The sequence below is a fragment of the Sitophilus oryzae genome, unplaced genomic scaffold (genome assembly GCF_002938485.1).
Source record: "Sitophilus oryzae breed Bouriz unplaced genomic scaffold, Soryzae_2.0 scaffold_1536_pilon_pilon, whole genome shotgun sequence".
Lineage (NCBI taxonomy): Eukaryota > Metazoa > Arthropoda > Insecta > Coleoptera > Curculionidae > Sitophilus > Sitophilus oryzae.
In genome coordinates, this window is record NW_022146210.1 from 1,254,583 (window position 1) to 1,273,445 (window position 18,863).

Below are 18,863 nucleotides of genomic sequence, written 5' to 3' on the forward strand. Positions count from 1 at the left end.
GACGCTGCTTGTCAGAAGTTGTGTTTACAGTTATAAAAATTTGCCTAACAAAGAAAAAAATGCTTAACGTTTCGGAAAGTTTTCTCTTTCCGTCGTCGGAAGCAAAAAAATATAAAGAATCAAGAAAAAAACTATTTAAAATATTTAAATTGAACTATTCGAGAACACTTTACTTTTTAAAACAGATACGTCTACAAGAAATCGTTGACGTTCCAACGACTTCTTGTAGACTTGTATCTGTTTACAGCATTAAAGAATCTAGACCTATGGGAGGCAACAGGTAAGCATTCAAAAAGAATGTGTCTCATTGACAACGTCACTTTCTTTCGACACTGTTTTTCCCATTTTTGATTATTTTAATGTTACTTAATTCAAATTTACGTCCACACCGTTACTTAGGTGCCCAACGGACATAGATTACGAGTCCGTAGGCAGGATCGCCATGTAAAATGTGTTTAGGGTCAGGTAAATCATTACTCGATTGTTGCCATACTAATACTAATTTATTCTACCTTCATATAATATAAATTCACTAGCGTGTACCAGCGACTTCGTTCGCGTCGAATTAATCATTTGTAATGGTGATGATAAAGCAAAGCAAGAATTTCCATTAACATACAAACTGGATAAAATTTTCTCACATTTATGTCAGCATGAAAAAAAACAATATGGCGATATTATTATATAACTTGGTAATATTTGAGGGGTGGTTTCATGTCGTTGGAATTTGACTTTCGAAAAATCCGTTTGCCAAAAATAAGCTTTTTACGTCAAGCAGTTTAAGCAGAATCGTGGTTAAGAAATTACCCAACTTTTTGGAACACCCTGTATGATTTCTTAAAAAATTTCAAAATATGTAAAAAAACCAAATAAATTATGCTTGTCCAAGCGTTTTACCGAAAGACTAACCGTTTTTTAAATAACAAATATTGTAATATTTGAGGGGCGTTTTTATCCTCTTGGAATTTGAGATTCGAGAAACCCCTCCTTATCGAACCTCTACACCCCACAGTCAATCCGTTTACGAAAAATCAGCTTTAAACGTCAAGCAATTTAAGCAGAATCGTGATTACTCAATGGTCATATTTTATAAAACACCCTGTATAAATTTATAAAAATCTTAAAATATGTAAAACAACAAAATAAAATATACGTGTTTAAGAGTTTTTCCGAAAACTCACCGGTTTTTAAATAAAAATATTTTAATATTTGAGGGATAGTTTCACCCCCTTAGAATTCGAGTTTCGAAAAATCCCTTCGTATCGAACTTCTACACCCTAAAGTCAATCTGTTTTCCAAAAATCAGCTTTTTTACGTCAAGCGCTTTAAGTAGGATCGTGATTAATCAATGACCAGATTTTTTCGAAACACCCTGTATACATTTTTAAAAAATCTTAAAATATGTAAAGAAACAAAATAAAATATACATGTTTAAGCGTTTTTCGGAAACTTGACCGTTTTTAAATAAAAAATATTGTAATATTTGAGGGGTGGTTTCACCCCCTTGGAACTGGAATTTCGAAAAATCCCTTCTTATCGAACCTCTACACCCTAGAATCAACCTGTATGCCAAAATTGAGCTTCTTACGTTGAGTGGTTTGAGCAGAATCGTGATTAATCAGTATGTCAGTCATTTAAGGATTTTATACAGGGTGTCCCAGAAATGAGTGCAGATATTTTAAGGAGTGGTAGATCTGATCAAAATAAACATATTTTCTCTTTGCCATTTTTAAAATAAATTGAAAATAACCGAGTTATTTAACTTTGAAAATTTAAAAAAATAATCGCAACATTTTGAGAACCGCCGGCAGATATCGCCAACTACATCCAATTACCCGGATCAAGCCAGGATTTCAGTTAATTCGACGCACTGTGTTGCCATAGGGACAAGAAAGTGTATGTTAAAAGTAAGTCATAAAATCACAACACCTGACGAGTTTGCAGAGATTCATTACATTTTTAAGATTGTGATATTATTACATAAAATAAATTAAAAGTTAAATGTTTAATAATGTGTTAAAAAATGTGTTAAAAAAGTTAAATTAAAAAACTTACCCAACATTAAAAAAGATACTTATGACAGATTGTAACTGTGACAATTCTCTTTTTCGATATACACTTAACTAAAATACACTTCACTGTGCTGCTTTACTTGTACATGCTGTAGTTATTATAATAACTACTAAAATAACAGTGTCCCCATTTTTAACACATTATTTTCATATAGGCCTCATCACAATTTGAATCACTGATTTACAAAACTCCTTGAAAAGCACACATTACTTTGAATACCTTTCTGAATGAATAAATGTTGAGAATTATTGTCTCTCACCGCCACTTTACGAACTACTTTCAATCTAAGGAAATACATGTTTCACTCAACAATTTTAAATACATATTTTGTTTTTTCGCTATTTTTTCTATGTATTTCAACAATTCCATCGACAGCCCAATCGTCGCGTCGGCCACCGGCCAAGAGAGCGGCGCATCACTGGTAACTGCTCCTTTGTCGCGCCGCCGTGTCGAGCTTGCGTCATGCGAGGTTGCCGTAGTTTCAACAATTTCAAATTCAAGACACTCGAAGCAATCAAATTCTTATTAAATTTTAAAAATAAAACAGAACAACATGAAAGGAAACAAACAAAACACAAATTAATTGGTTATTGTTAAGGTCACAAAAAAGAAATTTCTAAAATGTTTATCGTAATTCAGAATTCAATACATCGAAAACAGCCCGACGAATAATCAATTCATTTTTGTTTTGTTTATTTCCTTTCATGTTTCTCTGTTTTATTTTTAAAATTTAATACGAATTTGATTGCTTCGAATGTCTTGAATTTGAAATTGTTGTAACTACGGCAACGTTGCTTAACATCATCGTCTGACGCAAGCCCGCCACGACGGCGCGGCGACCGGCGACTCAAAGGACCAATTCACACGCGGCGGTTCTTGGCTGACGGTTAGGCCAGAGAAGAACGACCGGTTAGGCTGTCGATGGAATTGTCGAAATATATCGAAAAAATAGCGAAAAAACAAAATACGTTGTCAATAATTGTTGAGTGAAACATGTATTTTCTTAGATTGAAAGTAATTCGTAATGTGGCGATAAGAGACAATAATTCTCAACATTTATTCATTCAGCAAGGTATTCAAAGTAATGTACGCTTTTCAAGGTGTTTTGTAAAACAGTGGTTCAAATAAAACAGGGAAACATGAAAGAAAACAAACAAAACAAAAATGAATCGATTATTCGTTGGGCTGTTTTCTAAATTTCTTGAATTGAATTTTAAATTACGATAAACATTTTAGGAATTTCTTTTTGTGACCTGATTGTGAATAATATGAATCATTTTATTAAATTTATTCCAAAATAAAGTTATTTTGCAGCATAACAAAGATTTTCGTAAACGTCATAAACGTAATGTTTTAGTTAATATTCGGTGGTTTTTGTTAAGTTTTCATTGAAAGGGTAAGTACTAAAAATAATTAATGTGTTTTTTTTCTATCATTATTGATAATGAGCACTGATAAAAGATTAAATTTAACATTCCTAACTAATTTTTTGAGTAGAAATTTGTCTATGAATTTATAAATGTAGAACTATGTTCCGCCGAACTATGTAGAATGTGGATAACATAGGAGGTTGCAACACTGCAAGGTTTAGATACACCGTAGGGAAATCTCAGGTGAATAAACAAGTGGCACTAAAAAGTTTTTTTAAATTTCCCGGAAAATGTCAAGAAAATTTTTAAATTTTCAACATTTTTTTTTCGCAAAAAAACCTCATAGGCGTGTTTCTGTGGTTGAACTATACTACCAGTTAAAATATTTGCACTTATTTCTGGGACACCCTGTATATTAGTATAGATATAGACAATGTTCGATGGATTATTGCTATGGTTGTAAAATATTAAAACTAGTTTTTTTTTGTCGGCCTGTGTTATTTTTAATAGCAGAGTGGGTGGTTTGGTTTGGTTTGGTTGGTATATCTAAAAGTCAAGTACACAATATTCCATCACAAAATAAGTTTCACGCATTTAAGCCAATCTTTGTTCACAAACTTCAAGAGGGCAACGATTTATACCGACTAAAATTTTCTTTGTTAATGGGTGAACGCATAATGGAAAACCGTTATTTTCGTCAACGAATCATATTCAGTGACGAATCTACGTTCACAACAAATGGGATTATCTCTAATCAAAATTGTTGTTTTTGGACAAAACAAAATCTCCCCACTTTAGGCTTATTACAAACAGTCAGAAATTTAAAAGTCAATGTATGGTGTGCCTTAACATTCAATAAAATAATTGGTCTATTTTTCTTGGAAAGAACACTAAACTCAAATTATTATTTGGAAATTCTTAGCGATTACATTCCCCCTCAACTGGACGAAGAAAACTTGGAATTCAGAAGAAATATGATATTTCAGCAAGATGGCTGTCCAGCTCATAGTGCAATGATTGTCAGAAATTGGCTTAATGAACATTTCCCCGAAAAATGGATAGGTCGTCATGGACCTATAAATTGGCAAGCGCGGTCTCCAGACGTCACGGCAATGGACTTTTTTCTGTGGGGATATCTTAAGCCAATAGTGTATGCCGTTGACATGCAAGATAATCTCGATATTTTGAAAAACAGGATCACTGATGCCTTTGCTACAGTGACACCTGAGATGATTAGTAATGTTTATAATGAATTCTAAAAAAGGATTGAGAAATGTGTTGACGTAGGAGGATTTCATGTCGAATAAACCTTTATTGTATTAATTAAATTGTAAAATGTACCTTCCTGTAGTAAGTTTAATATATTTTTTCTCACATTTAGTTAAAAAAATCCGTTTTAAGTTTATTTTTAATATCAAATATCTTAGTAACTAAAACTCGTATAAAAAAATTATTTGGCATTTCAAATTTTTTCAATGCTCTTTCACTTTAACGTTTCAAAAAAGTCTGAGAGAATTTTAAATTTTTCATATCTCCAATTTTACATTTCTTAAGCTCCCTGTATATTAAAATTTATTTCTTAACTTCATATATATATATATATATATATATATATATATATATATATATATATATATATATATATATATATATATATATATATATATATATATATATATATATATATTGTTACGGATTCCGTGGGTCCACTAATTTAAACTCACGATAAAATACTTAACGAATTTATTTTCTCACTTTATACACAATTACTAACTTATAACACACAACAAACTAACTATTTATAAGATTCCAAATTGTCCGATTTTCAATTTCCACGCGGTATATTCAAATTTCAAAAACTGTCTCAGTTGTCGATGGCTCCGGCTTATATACTCTATTGACTGCTTCTCGAAATTTCCCCAATTCTCGGAAAGCGTACTTCTTCATACCAGACAATTCTATTGTCTGATTCCCTTACTTCTCGACTTGACTAAAAGATGGCGCCTGAAAAAGTCTTTTAATTTCTGGCGGATACGTTGCGGTTGTGCAGGCAACCAGTAATACATTTTTAATTTCTGGCGGATAGGCCATTTTTCTTGACATTGCCCCTTCTAAATTTGATCGTCCCGATCAAGGTTTCCTGTCTGGTATCTCTTCAATCGATCCAGATGAACTACTTTCATCTTACTTCTAGGGCTGCGTTGAATCCGGTACACATCATTTATCCTCTTGATGACTGTATAAGGACCTTCCCATGCTGGAGTTAACTTTGGGGACCTTCCTTTCTTGCGCTGTGGGTTATACAACCATACCTATCGTCCTGTTGAAATCCCGTAAAATTAGCTCTGAGGTCGTAACGAGCTTTCATCCGGTCACTGGCTAGCGTAATCTTACTTCTCACGGCCTTATGAATTCCCAATAATCTTTCCTTCCTAACGAGTCTTTCGAACGACAGTCCAACGTTATCTTGTTCCATTTTTTCTCCAGATCGAGTACTTGGTCCTTGTCTAGCTGCGCAAATCTTACAACGTTGACACCATTTCTTAACATCTTCGCAATAATCCACCCAGTAAAAGCGATCTCTCAGCTTGCTCAAGGTCTTGTTTACCCCAAGATGGGCTCCAGTTTTACCACCGTGAATTTCTTCCAATACCTGGGTAACTTTCTTCATTGGTACCAGTAACTGAGTTGTTACTGTCCTGCCATCCGCACTTTCCCACGTGCGCTTTAACAATCCATTCTCAATAACCAGTGAATTCCACTGAGCCCAGAGAGCTTTGAAAACGAGCCCTCTGTCCGCAATATCCTGCCACGGTGGTCTCTCGCCCTTACCTTCCTTGAGCCGTAGTATTGCTCCGATGTCTGGATCTTCCATTTGATCTTTCCTCAATTGTATCGTCGTCCATGGTTCGTCAGTTCTAAGCTTAAAATTCCTTATTCTGATAGTGCTTTCGCGATGTTTCATTTTCTTGTCCAAGGTAGCTCGTCGTCGATCTAGGTCGTTGTCGATAATTTGTACCCGTCCTACACGGCACCCAGCGGTTTTCTCTAGTTTCCCGAACACAGTCTTCTTGGTATCACCAGGTATCATCACAATTTTCGATGATCTTTCTTCCATATTTCCTGGTCTCTTCTCTTTAGATACAGAAAATTCCTCATTTCCGATTTTCAGGATGTTTCTATGGTGATCGAACGAAAAACCATGTTGACTGATCACATCCATACCCATGATAAAATCATCTTCAATGTCTGCCACTAAAACGCTATGCCGAAACTTCAAATTCCCTAACTCCAGTTCTATGAAAGCCTCTCCCCGTACAACGGCCATTTCCCCCGTAACTGTACGTAAATACACTCTTCTTCTAAGAGGCATCATCTTCAATCCTTGACCGAGTTAGTCCGCACCAACGATACCATAGCGCCTGTGTCCACAGTCATTCGAATTCTTCTACCATTGACCTTCCCGTTGATCACCAAACTGTCAGCGGTTTTTCCTAGACTCCTAACGGAAAACATCCTAGGGGCTCTGTTTTCTTCAGCCAATACTCGCTCATTAGTGTTGATTTCCTGGTGCCTATGTTCTCTCGATGGTAAACGGAATCGCATTTGGACGCGGCAATCCCGTTTGATGTGGCCATTCCTGCCACATCTATAGCAACTTATGTCCTGGGATCTTCCGATGTGCCGATGTTCTCTGGATGGTGAATGGAATCGCATTTGGATGCGACAATCCCGTTTGATGTGGCCATTCCTGCCACATCTATAGCAACTTATGTCCTGGGATCTTCCGATGTGCCGATGTTCTCTGGATGGTGAATGGAATCGCATTTGGATGCGACAATCTCGTTTGATGTGGCCATTCCTGCCGCATCCATAGCACCTCATATCCTGGAATCTTCTTTGGTTCTCTGTCTGGGTGTTGTTGACTCTCTTGTTCACTAGTAATTCACATAGTTTATTAAACATCTCCTCCAAACGTATGTGAGAACTCTTTGGCTGTTCCTCAACCGTTACCGAGCCTATCTTCGGTTTAGGAATGGCGCTAAATGCAGCTTCTATTTCCAGCGCCCTGACGAGTACTTCGCTGCTGGTAGAAAATCGCGATATTTGCAGCGCCCTCTGTAATTCATTGTCCCTCAGTCCGCTGATAAAGCACTGAGCAGCGAGTTCCTCCCTAAATCCTTCCGGTGCTTCAGGATACGCTAGGTGTACCAGCCGACGTAAGTCTGCTTCAAATTCCTGCAGACTCTCTCCGGACCTCTGCAGGCGTGTCTTGATCTGGGCCTGGTAAAGTTGACGTCGATGTTGATCGCCATATCTTCTGTCCAATGCAGCAACCAAGGTTTCGTATTCCTGCTGTTGGGCTGCAGGAATAGTTTGCAGCAGTTCCAGGGCAGGGCCGCGCAGCGCGATGACAAGTGCCGCTGCTTTCTCCTGGTCAGTCCATCCGTTGGCAGCGGCGGCTGCTTCAAACTGACGGTGGTACATTGTCCATGTCGTTTGTCCATCGTAGGTCGGGGCCTTAAGGTTCGCTGTTCCTTGAACGCCAGGTGTCTTTACTTGTACCTTGGTCTTCTGTAGGTCCATCTCCAATCTTTCTATCTTCTGCTGAAGGCGTTCCTCAAGATCTTCTACGGTTTCTTGAAGTTGATTTTCCTGCCGTTTTTCCAGGTCTTCAAAATTCTTCTGTAGTCGAAATTCCTGATTTTCCAAAGTTTTCTTAAGACGGTCCTGATCTTCAAATTTTTCTTTCTGGCGACGCTCTAAATCTTCAACAATTTTCTCCAACCGTTCTTGTCTAATTCCTTGATTTTCTAAAATTTTCTGAATACGGTCCTGTTCTTCTTATCTTTCTTTTTTGACGTCGCTCCTCCAAACGAATTTCCAAATTACCCAGTATTTTCTCAAGCCGGTCCTGTTCTTCTTGTTTCTCTTGTTGTCGTTGAACTTTCAAATCTTCGAAAATGTTCTCAAGCCGGTCCTGTTCTTGTTGACGTCGTAGTTTTTCCTCTTCCTTTTCTCTTTCTAATCGGGCTCGCTCTTCTTCTCGTTCTTTACGGAGTCTTTCTTGTTCTTCTGCTTTCTCTTTTTCTAGTCGGGCTCGCTCTTCTTCTCGTTCTTTACGGAGTCTTTCTTGATCTTCTGCTTTTTCTTTTCGCAGCCTCTCTTGTTCTTCTGCCTTCTCTCTTCTCATATTCTCCATAAAATCGCCCAATAATTTGCTTACTTCTTCCATTTTCTTCGCTTGTTCTCTTGTACCAACCATAAAAATACTCTAATTGGGTCTAAAAATCTTCCAATCCACTTAATTTCTTCTTAAAATCCTCTTGAATCGCACTTCCGACACCAATTGTTACGGATTCCGTGGGTCCACTAATTTAAACTCACAATAAAATACTTAACGAATTTATTTTTCTCACTTTATACACAATTACTAACTTATAACACACAACAAACTAACTATTTATAAGATTCCTTCACCAAATTGTCCGATTTTCAATTTCCACGCGGTATATTCAAATTTCAAAAACTTTCTCAGTTGTCGATGGCTCCGGCTTATATACTCTATTGACTGCTTCTCGAAATTTCCCCAATTCTCGGAAAGCGTACTTCTTCATACCAGACAATTCCATTGTCTGATTCCCTTACTTCTCGACTTGACTAAAAGATGGCGCCTGAAAAGTCTTTTTAATTTCTGGCGGATACGTTGCGGTTGTGCAGGCAACCAGTAATACATTTTTAATTTCTGGCGGATAGGCCATTTTTCTTGACAATATATTTATATATATATATATATATATATATATATATATAATATATATATATATATATATATATATATATATATATATATATATATATATATATATATATATATATATATATATATATATATATATATATATATATATATATTAATCGGTTTAAAACGTTCTACGTCTTCCGATGCCATCTCTCCATGCCTGTCTGTCTCTCCATGCACCGTCTCCGAGAGATCTTTCCTCCATAAACGTCCTGATAACCTTCCTGCCAACTTCTTCTCGGTCTACCCGGTTTTCTTCTTCCTGCAGGTTTCCAGTTTATAATTTGCTTTGGGATTCTTATTTCTGCCATTCTTTGGACATGCCCGTACCATATGAGTTGACTGTTCTTTATGTCGTCCACTATCGTATGTTTAACTTCCATAATCTCTCTTATGCGTTCATTAGTTATTCGCTCGAGTCTTGATTTGCCTGCTGATCTTCTCCAAAAATCCATCTCTGTAGCTTCCAGCATTCGTTTTGTTGTTTCCTTAATTGGCCAGACTTCACAGCTGAACGTGGTTATACTCTTTATGATGGTATTGTATATTAAAGTTTTGTTCTTGTTGTTTATGCTTCTGTCCCACAGTATTCCATTCAATACCGTGATAGTATTCCTTCCAAGTTGGTTTCGTTCTTTAATTGCTGTATCCAACAGTCCATCATTTGTGATTTGCATACCCAAATATTTGTATTTTGTGCAGCACTAAATTTTCTTCCCTTCTTCTAGCATTAGATCTTGTTGTTCTCCTCCGATACACATATATTCTGTTTTGTTAGTATTGATCTCGAGTCCCCATTTCTGATATTCTTCTATAAGCTTACATGTCATCGTAATCTTGTGCTATGATCACCTGATCTTCCGCGAAGCAAAGTGTGTAGAGCATGTTATCCCCAATGGGTACTCCCATATTTCTACATTTTTGCTTCCAACCTTTGAGAACTTGTTCGAGATATATCTTGAACAGTGTTGGTGAAATACAGCACCCTTGTTTCAGACCTTTGGTTCCATTATATCCTGTTGTTAACTTTTTGCCGACTTTTATTCTAGTTTTTGTTTGTTTATATAATGATTTTACTGCTTTTATTAGCTCTACATTTATATTGGTTTTTTCCATAGCTTCCCAAAGTCTCACAAGGGGAACGCTGTCGTATGCCTTCTGCAGGTCCACGAACACAAGATGTAGCTCTTGGTTTATATTGCTCTTTTTACTTGAGTGACTGTAAATAAGTAGTCCACCGTCGATCTTCCGGCTCTAAATCCTGCTTGTTCTTCGGCTTCTATTTCTTGGTATTCGTTTTCGATCCTATTTCTCAAAATTTTTCCATATATTCTACTCACGGTGGCTGTTACTGATATTCCCCTGTAGTTTTCGCACTTATTTCGCACTTATTTTCGCACTTATTTCGCAACTTCAATCATATTTAAATAACAAGCAAAAAAAATGAAGAATTGACAAAACTAAAAATTACTTTTTTCCGAAAAATCGAAAATAAACAAGTTTACTAGTATAGTTAAGACAATCCGTGGACACACTGTATATTTTGATTTATAAAAATACAAGTGCCTAACTAATAAATCGCCTCTACAGAGAGTTGCTGATGCCTTGAAGATCAGTCTAATCTCAAGCATTAAAATGCCTAAAGACCAAAATGAGCTACTTTCAACACCGGAAAAGAACAGACCCCGAAAAAATATAAAACTCAAGACTTGAATGAAGGTTTAAAGATGGAGGTTCGCAATATCCTGTATAACTTGTACGCACAAAGTAAATACCAATATTGTTTTACTGCACTATTTTTCTAAATTTTTATTTTCAGCGAAACAAGTTACAATTAATAAACTAAACGAGGAGTTGCGTCGATAGGCCAGTCGGCAAGTGCATCGATGGCGGGAGCAAATTTTTCGCAATTTTTCGCGCGATGCTGGGCGAGTCGGACGCGATGTCTGAGGAGCCTAAAGAGCCCGATAAAAACGATAAGATTAAGTGCAAGATTTGTTGTGAAACTGTAGATAAACGTAGTTTGAAGTGTTCGACACAGGCATGTAGTGTTTTCGTTCATAGAAAATGTTTTGAAAACGTCTCGAAATGGTTTAGGTGGATTCGAAAAATTGGCGTTGTCGTGTGTGCTGTGAGGGGCCTCGAAGAACAAGACTAGGTTCTACTACTGTAGAAAATAATTCTAACGAGTGTACAATTTTGCGTAAGGAAATTGACTGCTTATCAAGAGAAAAAGAATTAATTAATACGATAGCTGCCGAGAGAGAGTATACGATCCAAGTGTTAAAGAAAAGAATGGGAGATATGGAATCTAAGTACGGGACCTTGGCCGACGGCGAAGGTATGATAACAAGAATGGAACAAAAACATTCGAACATTCCAACCATTTCTTATAGTGATGTAGTGAAAACAAATAATTCGCCCTATTTAATTATTAAATCTGTCGATAGTAATGTGTCTCCAAATAAAATTGAATATGATATAAAATCGAAATGTTCTCCGGGCGCAGTAAATATTGAAATTAAAAATACGAAAGTTACAAAAAACGGATTTTTAATTGCTTGTAAAGATAAGGATGACCTTAATATATTAAAACAAAATCTTGTAAACACAATTGGTGAGAAATATCAAGTTTATGATCAAAAGAAAATAAATCCAACAATTATGATAAAGGGTGTTCCTTCTAGCTACTTAAATAGTGATGGTAGTACCGGCAATGCGTCCGATGTACTTATCGATAGTTTTATAAAATCATTAATTTACGATAATAAACTTGAAGAAGATGAAAACAACATAAAAGTGGTTAAGACCTTTACATTGAAATTTTCTCTTAATGTTATATTAAATGTGTCTCCATCTGTTTACTGTTCGCTAATGAACAAAGGATATGTTTATATTGGATGGATAAAGTGCCAAGTATGTGAACATTTTAATATAGTCCGTTGTTTCAATTGTTGTAGATTCGGCCACTTAAGTAAAAACTGTCGAAATAAACCTGTTTGTCAATTTTGTGCAGGTGATCATATCAGTAAGAATTGTACTACAGATATAAATAAATGTTGCCCTAACTGTAAATTCCACAATGAAAAATACAAAACAAATTGGGATATGGATCATTCGGCCAGTGATCGTATTTGTAATTTTTATAAATCCAAAGTGGGCCTTCTTAAATCAAAGATAAATTATGTTTAGGCTTGGTCATTTGAATGTAAGATCTCTTTTCGCAGGATTTCATTACTTTTCAGATATTGTGACACAACATAATTTTGATGTTGTAGCAACAACAGAGACATGGCTAGGTGCTCATATTGCGTCTGACTCTTGTGTTGTTCCGGGTTACACGTTCCATCGCTGCGATCGCTTGACTGGTAGAGGTGGAGGTGTTGGGATATATGTAAAAAATGTATACAAGTGTGAAAGACTTTACTTACAGGATCAGGTGGATGGGTTTGAGAATATCTGGTTAAAGATTAAAATTAACCATAGGATATGTCTTGGATTAGGCGTCATTTACAGAACTAAGATGAATGTTTTGAATTGTGTTCAAGCTCTAGATAAATTTCTACCAGACATGTTGTCTTCATGTACCTATATTACAGTTTTGGGTGATTTAAACATTGATCTTTTGTGTTCCAATAATATATCAAACCCAATATCGGATTTCTTTGATACATTTGGTTTTGTTCAAGTTATAGATGAACCTACTAGAGTTTCCAATAGTCGATCTTCCCTGCTCGACCCGATTTTTGTCAGTGACTCTAGTATTGTGGCGTCTGGTGGTACCCTTGATGCTCAGCATATAAGCGATCATAGACTAACATATTGTAATATGAAGTTACCTATACAAGAAAATCCTCTAAAATTTGTTACATTTCGAGACTACAAGCAATTTCATGAGGTCTTATTCTATAGTGATTTGCATAATGTACCATGGCACAGCATTTACTATATGACAGATATCGATGAAAAAGTCGATTTTCTCACTTTTCAATTAAAATCCTTATTCGAACTGCATGTTCCTTTAAGAACAGTTCGTGTAACTAAGCCGCCCGCGCCTTGGCTAACTCCAGCTTTAAAACTATTAATGGGCGAACGTGATAAAGCTCTTTTGAACTATAAGAAAAACAACACACCAGAGAACTTGGAAAATTACAGAAATCTTAGAAACCTCACTCTGAGGTCAGTTCGTAGGGAAAAGTCTGGTTACTTGGAATATTTAGAGCGCCGAGGGGATGCACGGATCCTTTGGAAGGGTCTAAGAGATATGGGCGTTTCCTCTGGGTCAAGCAATTTTAATGATCTTTCTACTTCATTGCATAGTCCAGAAGATGTGAACACATATTTCTTGAGCGTATTTAACAAAACTAATACTTGTATTAATAAAACCACATTCTATAGGAACAATAAGTACCGAGTGGGATTAAATTTTGGTTTCTCCATGGAGTCTCCCGAAGCAATTCTTAGGTATATATACAAAATAAAATCTAATGCTGCAGGTTGTGATGATCTCACTCTACACATGTTGAAACTCAGTTTGCCTGCGACCTTGTATCCTCTTACTCATATTATTAATTGTTGCCTGGAAACAGGGTATTTCCCCAAATGCTGGAAGGAGTCTATTGTTTGCCCAATACCGAAAGTGAAATACCCTGGTAGTGTTACCGATCTGCGGCCCATAAGTTTGTTGCCTGTCATGTCCAAGGTACTGGAGAGAGCAGTGTATGCTCAGATTAACAACTTTCTTTTAAGAAATAAACTTTATCCAGTTCATCAATCAGGATTTCGTGAAATGCATAGTACAACTACAGCCATGTTGAACTTGACAGATAACATTTTCAGGGCTCTTGATAGGGGTATGGCTGTTCTGTCCGTTTCTTTGGATTACTCCAAGGCGTTCGACGTATTGGACCATGATCTTCTGTGTGCTAAGTTGCATTATTTGGGTTTTGACGAGCTGTCTCAAACTTTCCTTGGAGAGTATCTTGCTGATAGAACGCAGAGAGTAAGGTTAAATGGTGGTTTGTCATCCGCCGGCAGAATAATATCGGGTGTCCCACAGGGCTCCATTCTAGGACCACTACTATTTCTGATATATACCTTCGACATTTTTGATAGTGTCTCTAATTCCCACGTACAATCATACGCCGATGACACGCAGCTTCTCCATTATTTTGATCCAGTAAATTCTGATACGGCTTCTCTTCTATTGAACCTAGATTTGGAGTCTATTTTAAAATATTCTACTGAACACAATTTGAAAATAAATGCCAATAAAACTGAAGTTCTTTTGTTTTGTTCAGAGAAGAAAAGAGCAACTTTACAGCGAAGCATAACACTAAGATTAGCTAATGAAAATCTACGCTACTCAGCTTCCGCTAGGAACTTGGGACTATATATTGACACGCATCTTAGGTTTAAAGAACATATAAAGAAACTTTTGCAAACAACTTACACGAGAGTCAAAATATTATATTCCAATAGATACATTTTAAACTTTAAGATGCGAAAAAAACTGTGTGAATCCCTGGTACTGTCTGTTTTCAACTATGCTAATATTGTTTTTTATCCATGTTTGGATCTGGTTTCTAAAAACAGATTACAGTATGTACAAAACGTTTGCTGTCGCTTCATTTTTGGTCTGAGGAAGTACGATCATATCTCTGCTCGTATTAATGAATTAAAGTGGCTTAAGATTTCAAACACTGTCAGGCTGCATTTCGTCATGTTTCTGTTTAAAGTTCGTAGCACATCCACCCCTATATATCTGAGTGAAAAACTTATTCCTCGTAATGTCATGCATAATTGTAATATAAGACACCATAATCAACTGACCATGCCTCAACATAGATCCGTCCTTTTTCAAAGAAGTTTTACCTATATGGCCGTCACTAGTTACAATTCCCTTGATAATGATTTTAAACAATGTAATTTTGGCCAATTGCGAAAAAAATATAAAATGTTTCTTTTATCTTCACAGGAATGATAATGGTTTTGTATTTTTTGTTTATTTTTTAAAATTATTTATTATGCCATGTGTATAAGAATTAACTATGTATATTTTTTAATTTGTTAGTTTATAGAACATATTTTTTTGTCTTTTAAACGTATTTTTCAACAAATATCTTCTGGCAGCTATGGGTGGTTAAATGTAAGAATAACTTTTTTTGTTAAATTTCGCCACCCTTGTTGCATGATGTGTAATAATATATGTAATGTTACACATCTTTTTTTCTTCAATAAAGACGATTATTATTATTATTATTATTAAATCCGGACAAACTGGAATAAGTTTTATTTTGTTTAGTTTGGTGTCGAGAAGTACGTATTAAATTTGCACTCCCGTAAAGCCCGGATTTGGCCGCCATCTTGGAAAAATTGGCTAAAATTCTGTTTATTTTTCATTATTTGTCAATAACGCGATTTCTATGAACTTTAGTGCAAAATATGTAGAGACCAGAATTAAAGAAGACAAACCAAAAACTCTATAAAAATCGTTGTATGGGTTTTTTTCGTGTGACTACCCAAAGTATCGAATTTTACGAAAACAAAATTAAAGTTTGATATAATGTACGTGTTCAATATATCCGGGGTTAACTGTACTTGTTTCCACACTACCTTGAGCGGCACCCCCGAGACATAAAACCTTAAAATTTGTTTGCTATTAGTAGGGAGAATAGGCCGGTTCTGGCGCACAAGATACAGATACACCCGATTCTGGCGCACAAGATATAGATACACCCCTCATTCTCTGGTTTCAAAATCCCCCCACCCACGATCCCAACCCGAAATATACAATATCCTCCCACCGTTTGCTATCCCCCTTCCCCCTCGCTTGCATAAGGACATAAAACAAAGAAAATTCACCATCACTGAACCTTTTATTCACTACCTACAAAAGCATCAAAGAAGTTTGGTGGTTTCAGTACTTACAATCTCCGACAAACAAAAATCCACCATAATTCAAAAAGATCACCAGTATTTTAAAATGAGTTGTGCGAGTGCAAATATTTTGTTAGCACATATTAATGGTAAAAAACAACTTACAGATTTTACCACAGAAGAACTGAAATTGCTACCATTGGAGTATTTAATAAAGAATGCAAATCCTATTGAACTTCTAAATATATGGGGGAAATTACCAATGGATTATAAAGATCACTTTTATCTGCAGATTAAATTACCATGTTTCGTACATTACAATCGTCCGGAATGGAGAACCCATTTTGATGGACCAACCAGTGCACAAGAGAAATGCTATTTTTGTAATCAATTTGTATAACAAATTGAGTTGTAAAACAAACAACAAAATTAATAAAAAATAGGATGGATAATTTTTTCAATCACGTTTCAAGCTACCTCGTAATGTTTTAAATTTCTTGTACAAAATCCCCCTCATTCTTTGGTTGCAAAATCCCTTGACCACTATCCCCCTACCCTTAAATCCCGTTCTCTCATGGTGAACGATGCATTCCTTTAGTAGCTTATATTAGTCATCAACTGTTTGTGTATCATAAATATTCAGTAGTGTTTCACGATATTTTAACGGTTTTTTTAATTGAAAGCATCTGTTTGTGCACCATAAATATTCCTTATTGTTATGAGGGTTCGTAATCGTTTACTTAGTTCTCCCAGACAAATTTATGTTTTTTATATTTATTATATATATATATATATATATAATCTAGGCAATAAAATTTCTATAAACATAGTACCAAGTTATATATATATATAAATAAGTGTTATTTCATTGTAATTAAATACTGAATGCCTATTTTACATTATGTCACATATAAAAAACGAACTGCAAGTTATATGTATAAATAAGTGTTATTTCATTGTAATTAAATACTGAATGCCTATTTTACATTATGTCACATATAAAAGCGAACTGCACGGTTCGAAGCAGACTTTTCACTCTCTGTACTCTGTCGAGAACGTTTGTAACAATAAAATCGTTTTTTAAAAACAACTCTGTTAATTGAGAACCCAAAACTGGCGCAGTCGGTAGGATTTCGTGTATTCCCTTTCGAGTGTCACATGCAGTGGTAAATCGCGAAGTGCGGTTTCAACCCTTTAACGCGAAATTCGAACAAAAACTTTGTGAAGTGAAGGACAGGATAGTGCAATCGATCCGGATTAGCTGTCTAAACCTGAACGAGCAAAGAAAGTTGTCGCAAACCACCCCGACGAAGACAGCAGAGAGCGGAGTCCAGGAAAAGGACAGGAAAGACTTCAAAAAGAAGTAAGTGCCTTCCTTTTTGCCCCTTTTGGTATACCTCTGTTTAAGGAAATCAGTAGGGATAGTTATAGGAGCAGTCTATCGAAGACATTAGATTAAGAAAAACAAAAACCAAAAAGTAAAAAATTCTTAGAAGTAAAGTAACAAAGAAAAAGTTACCTAGTATTACATTTTTATTAAGTAAAAATAATAAAAAATAAATATAAAAATAAAATAAAATTTACGCTCATAGATCGTAAATGAAAAACTAGCACGTTCATGAGTGTAGACGAGTTAGCGGACAGACTATCAAATTTAACAGTAAAACTTAATACAGAAATAAATAAAATGAATGCGAGAACAAGTGCTTCAGAAAATGAAAATATGCGAACTGTAAATTGGGATATTTTTAAGTCAAAAGTACAAAATATTAAGCCCTTTGACGGAAACAGTAATACATTAAATACTTTTATATTTAAATGCGAATCACTTTTACTAAAATATGCTACCGTACCAGACGAGGATTTTAAACAGCATGTTTTTGAGTGCGTACAGTCCAAATTAGTGGGAAAAGCCGAAATAATGATAGGAAACAGATTGGAATTAGACAATTGGTCAAAATTAAAAGCCGCTTTAATACAATGTTTCTCAGATAGACGTGATTTAGATTGCTTAATCCAAGAATTGACGAGAACGCGACCGTTTAAAAACGAACATCTCTTAAGTTTTGGCAGCAGATTACAACTCTTAAAAAGTAACGTAATTCAAAGAATCAGTAACGATACGTGCCTAGCGCCTCTAGAGAAAACGTGTCAGATAAGCCACTATGATAAGACCGCGTTAAATACATTTATTGCAGGTTGCAGCGGAACTTTAAGAAACAATCTTTACATTAAAAAACCGACATCCTTAGAAGATGCAATGGCGTGCGTAAATGAATTTGAAAATTTTGAAATGCTCTATGGCAGTTCTAACGAACAAAACAAGGTGTACAAAACACAAAATTTCCATCAAAAGCCAGCACAACAAAATTTCCAAAATCAAAATAATTTTTCTAACGCAACAAATTTTCCACACAACAATTCTAACTATCAAAATAATAATAGACAACAATTTAATAATCAAAATCAATAATTTAATCACCCAAATCAATACAATCAATTCAATCAAAATGTACCTAATACAAATTTTAACCAAAAACAACCTTGGCCTTGTCAACCAATTAACATTACTCCAAGAGAAATGCCTCCAAGAAGATATCCAACAAATAGAGAAGTCTTTGGACCACCTATAAATGTATTCAAGCCAAAGCCCATTCCACCACACCAACAATCAAAACCAGTAAGTAATAGTGGTAAGCCTTCCAGTATTTCACTATCATTATCATAATTTTCCACGG

The 18,863-nt window shown here is 35.5% G+C and overlaps 1 protein-coding gene across 2 annotated transcripts in view; it reads left to right on the plus strand.

Moving 5' to 3' along the window:
* Positions 1-18,863, plus strand: part of LOC115878861 — a 61,578-nt gene that overhangs the window by 20,463 nt on the left and 22,252 nt on the right. Inside the window, exon 4 of one of the 2 annotated variants that reach the window (XM_030895480.1) lies at positions 16,293-16,506. The exons of the other annotated variant lie outside the window; for it this stretch is intronic. Coding sequence (XP_030751340.1) covers positions 16,293-16,359 — 67 coding nt within the window. The 3' untranslated portion in view covers positions 16,360-16,506. Of the gene's footprint in view, positions 1-16,292; positions 16,507-18,863 lie in introns of those variants that run through there. 2 annotated transcript variants of the gene reach the window in all.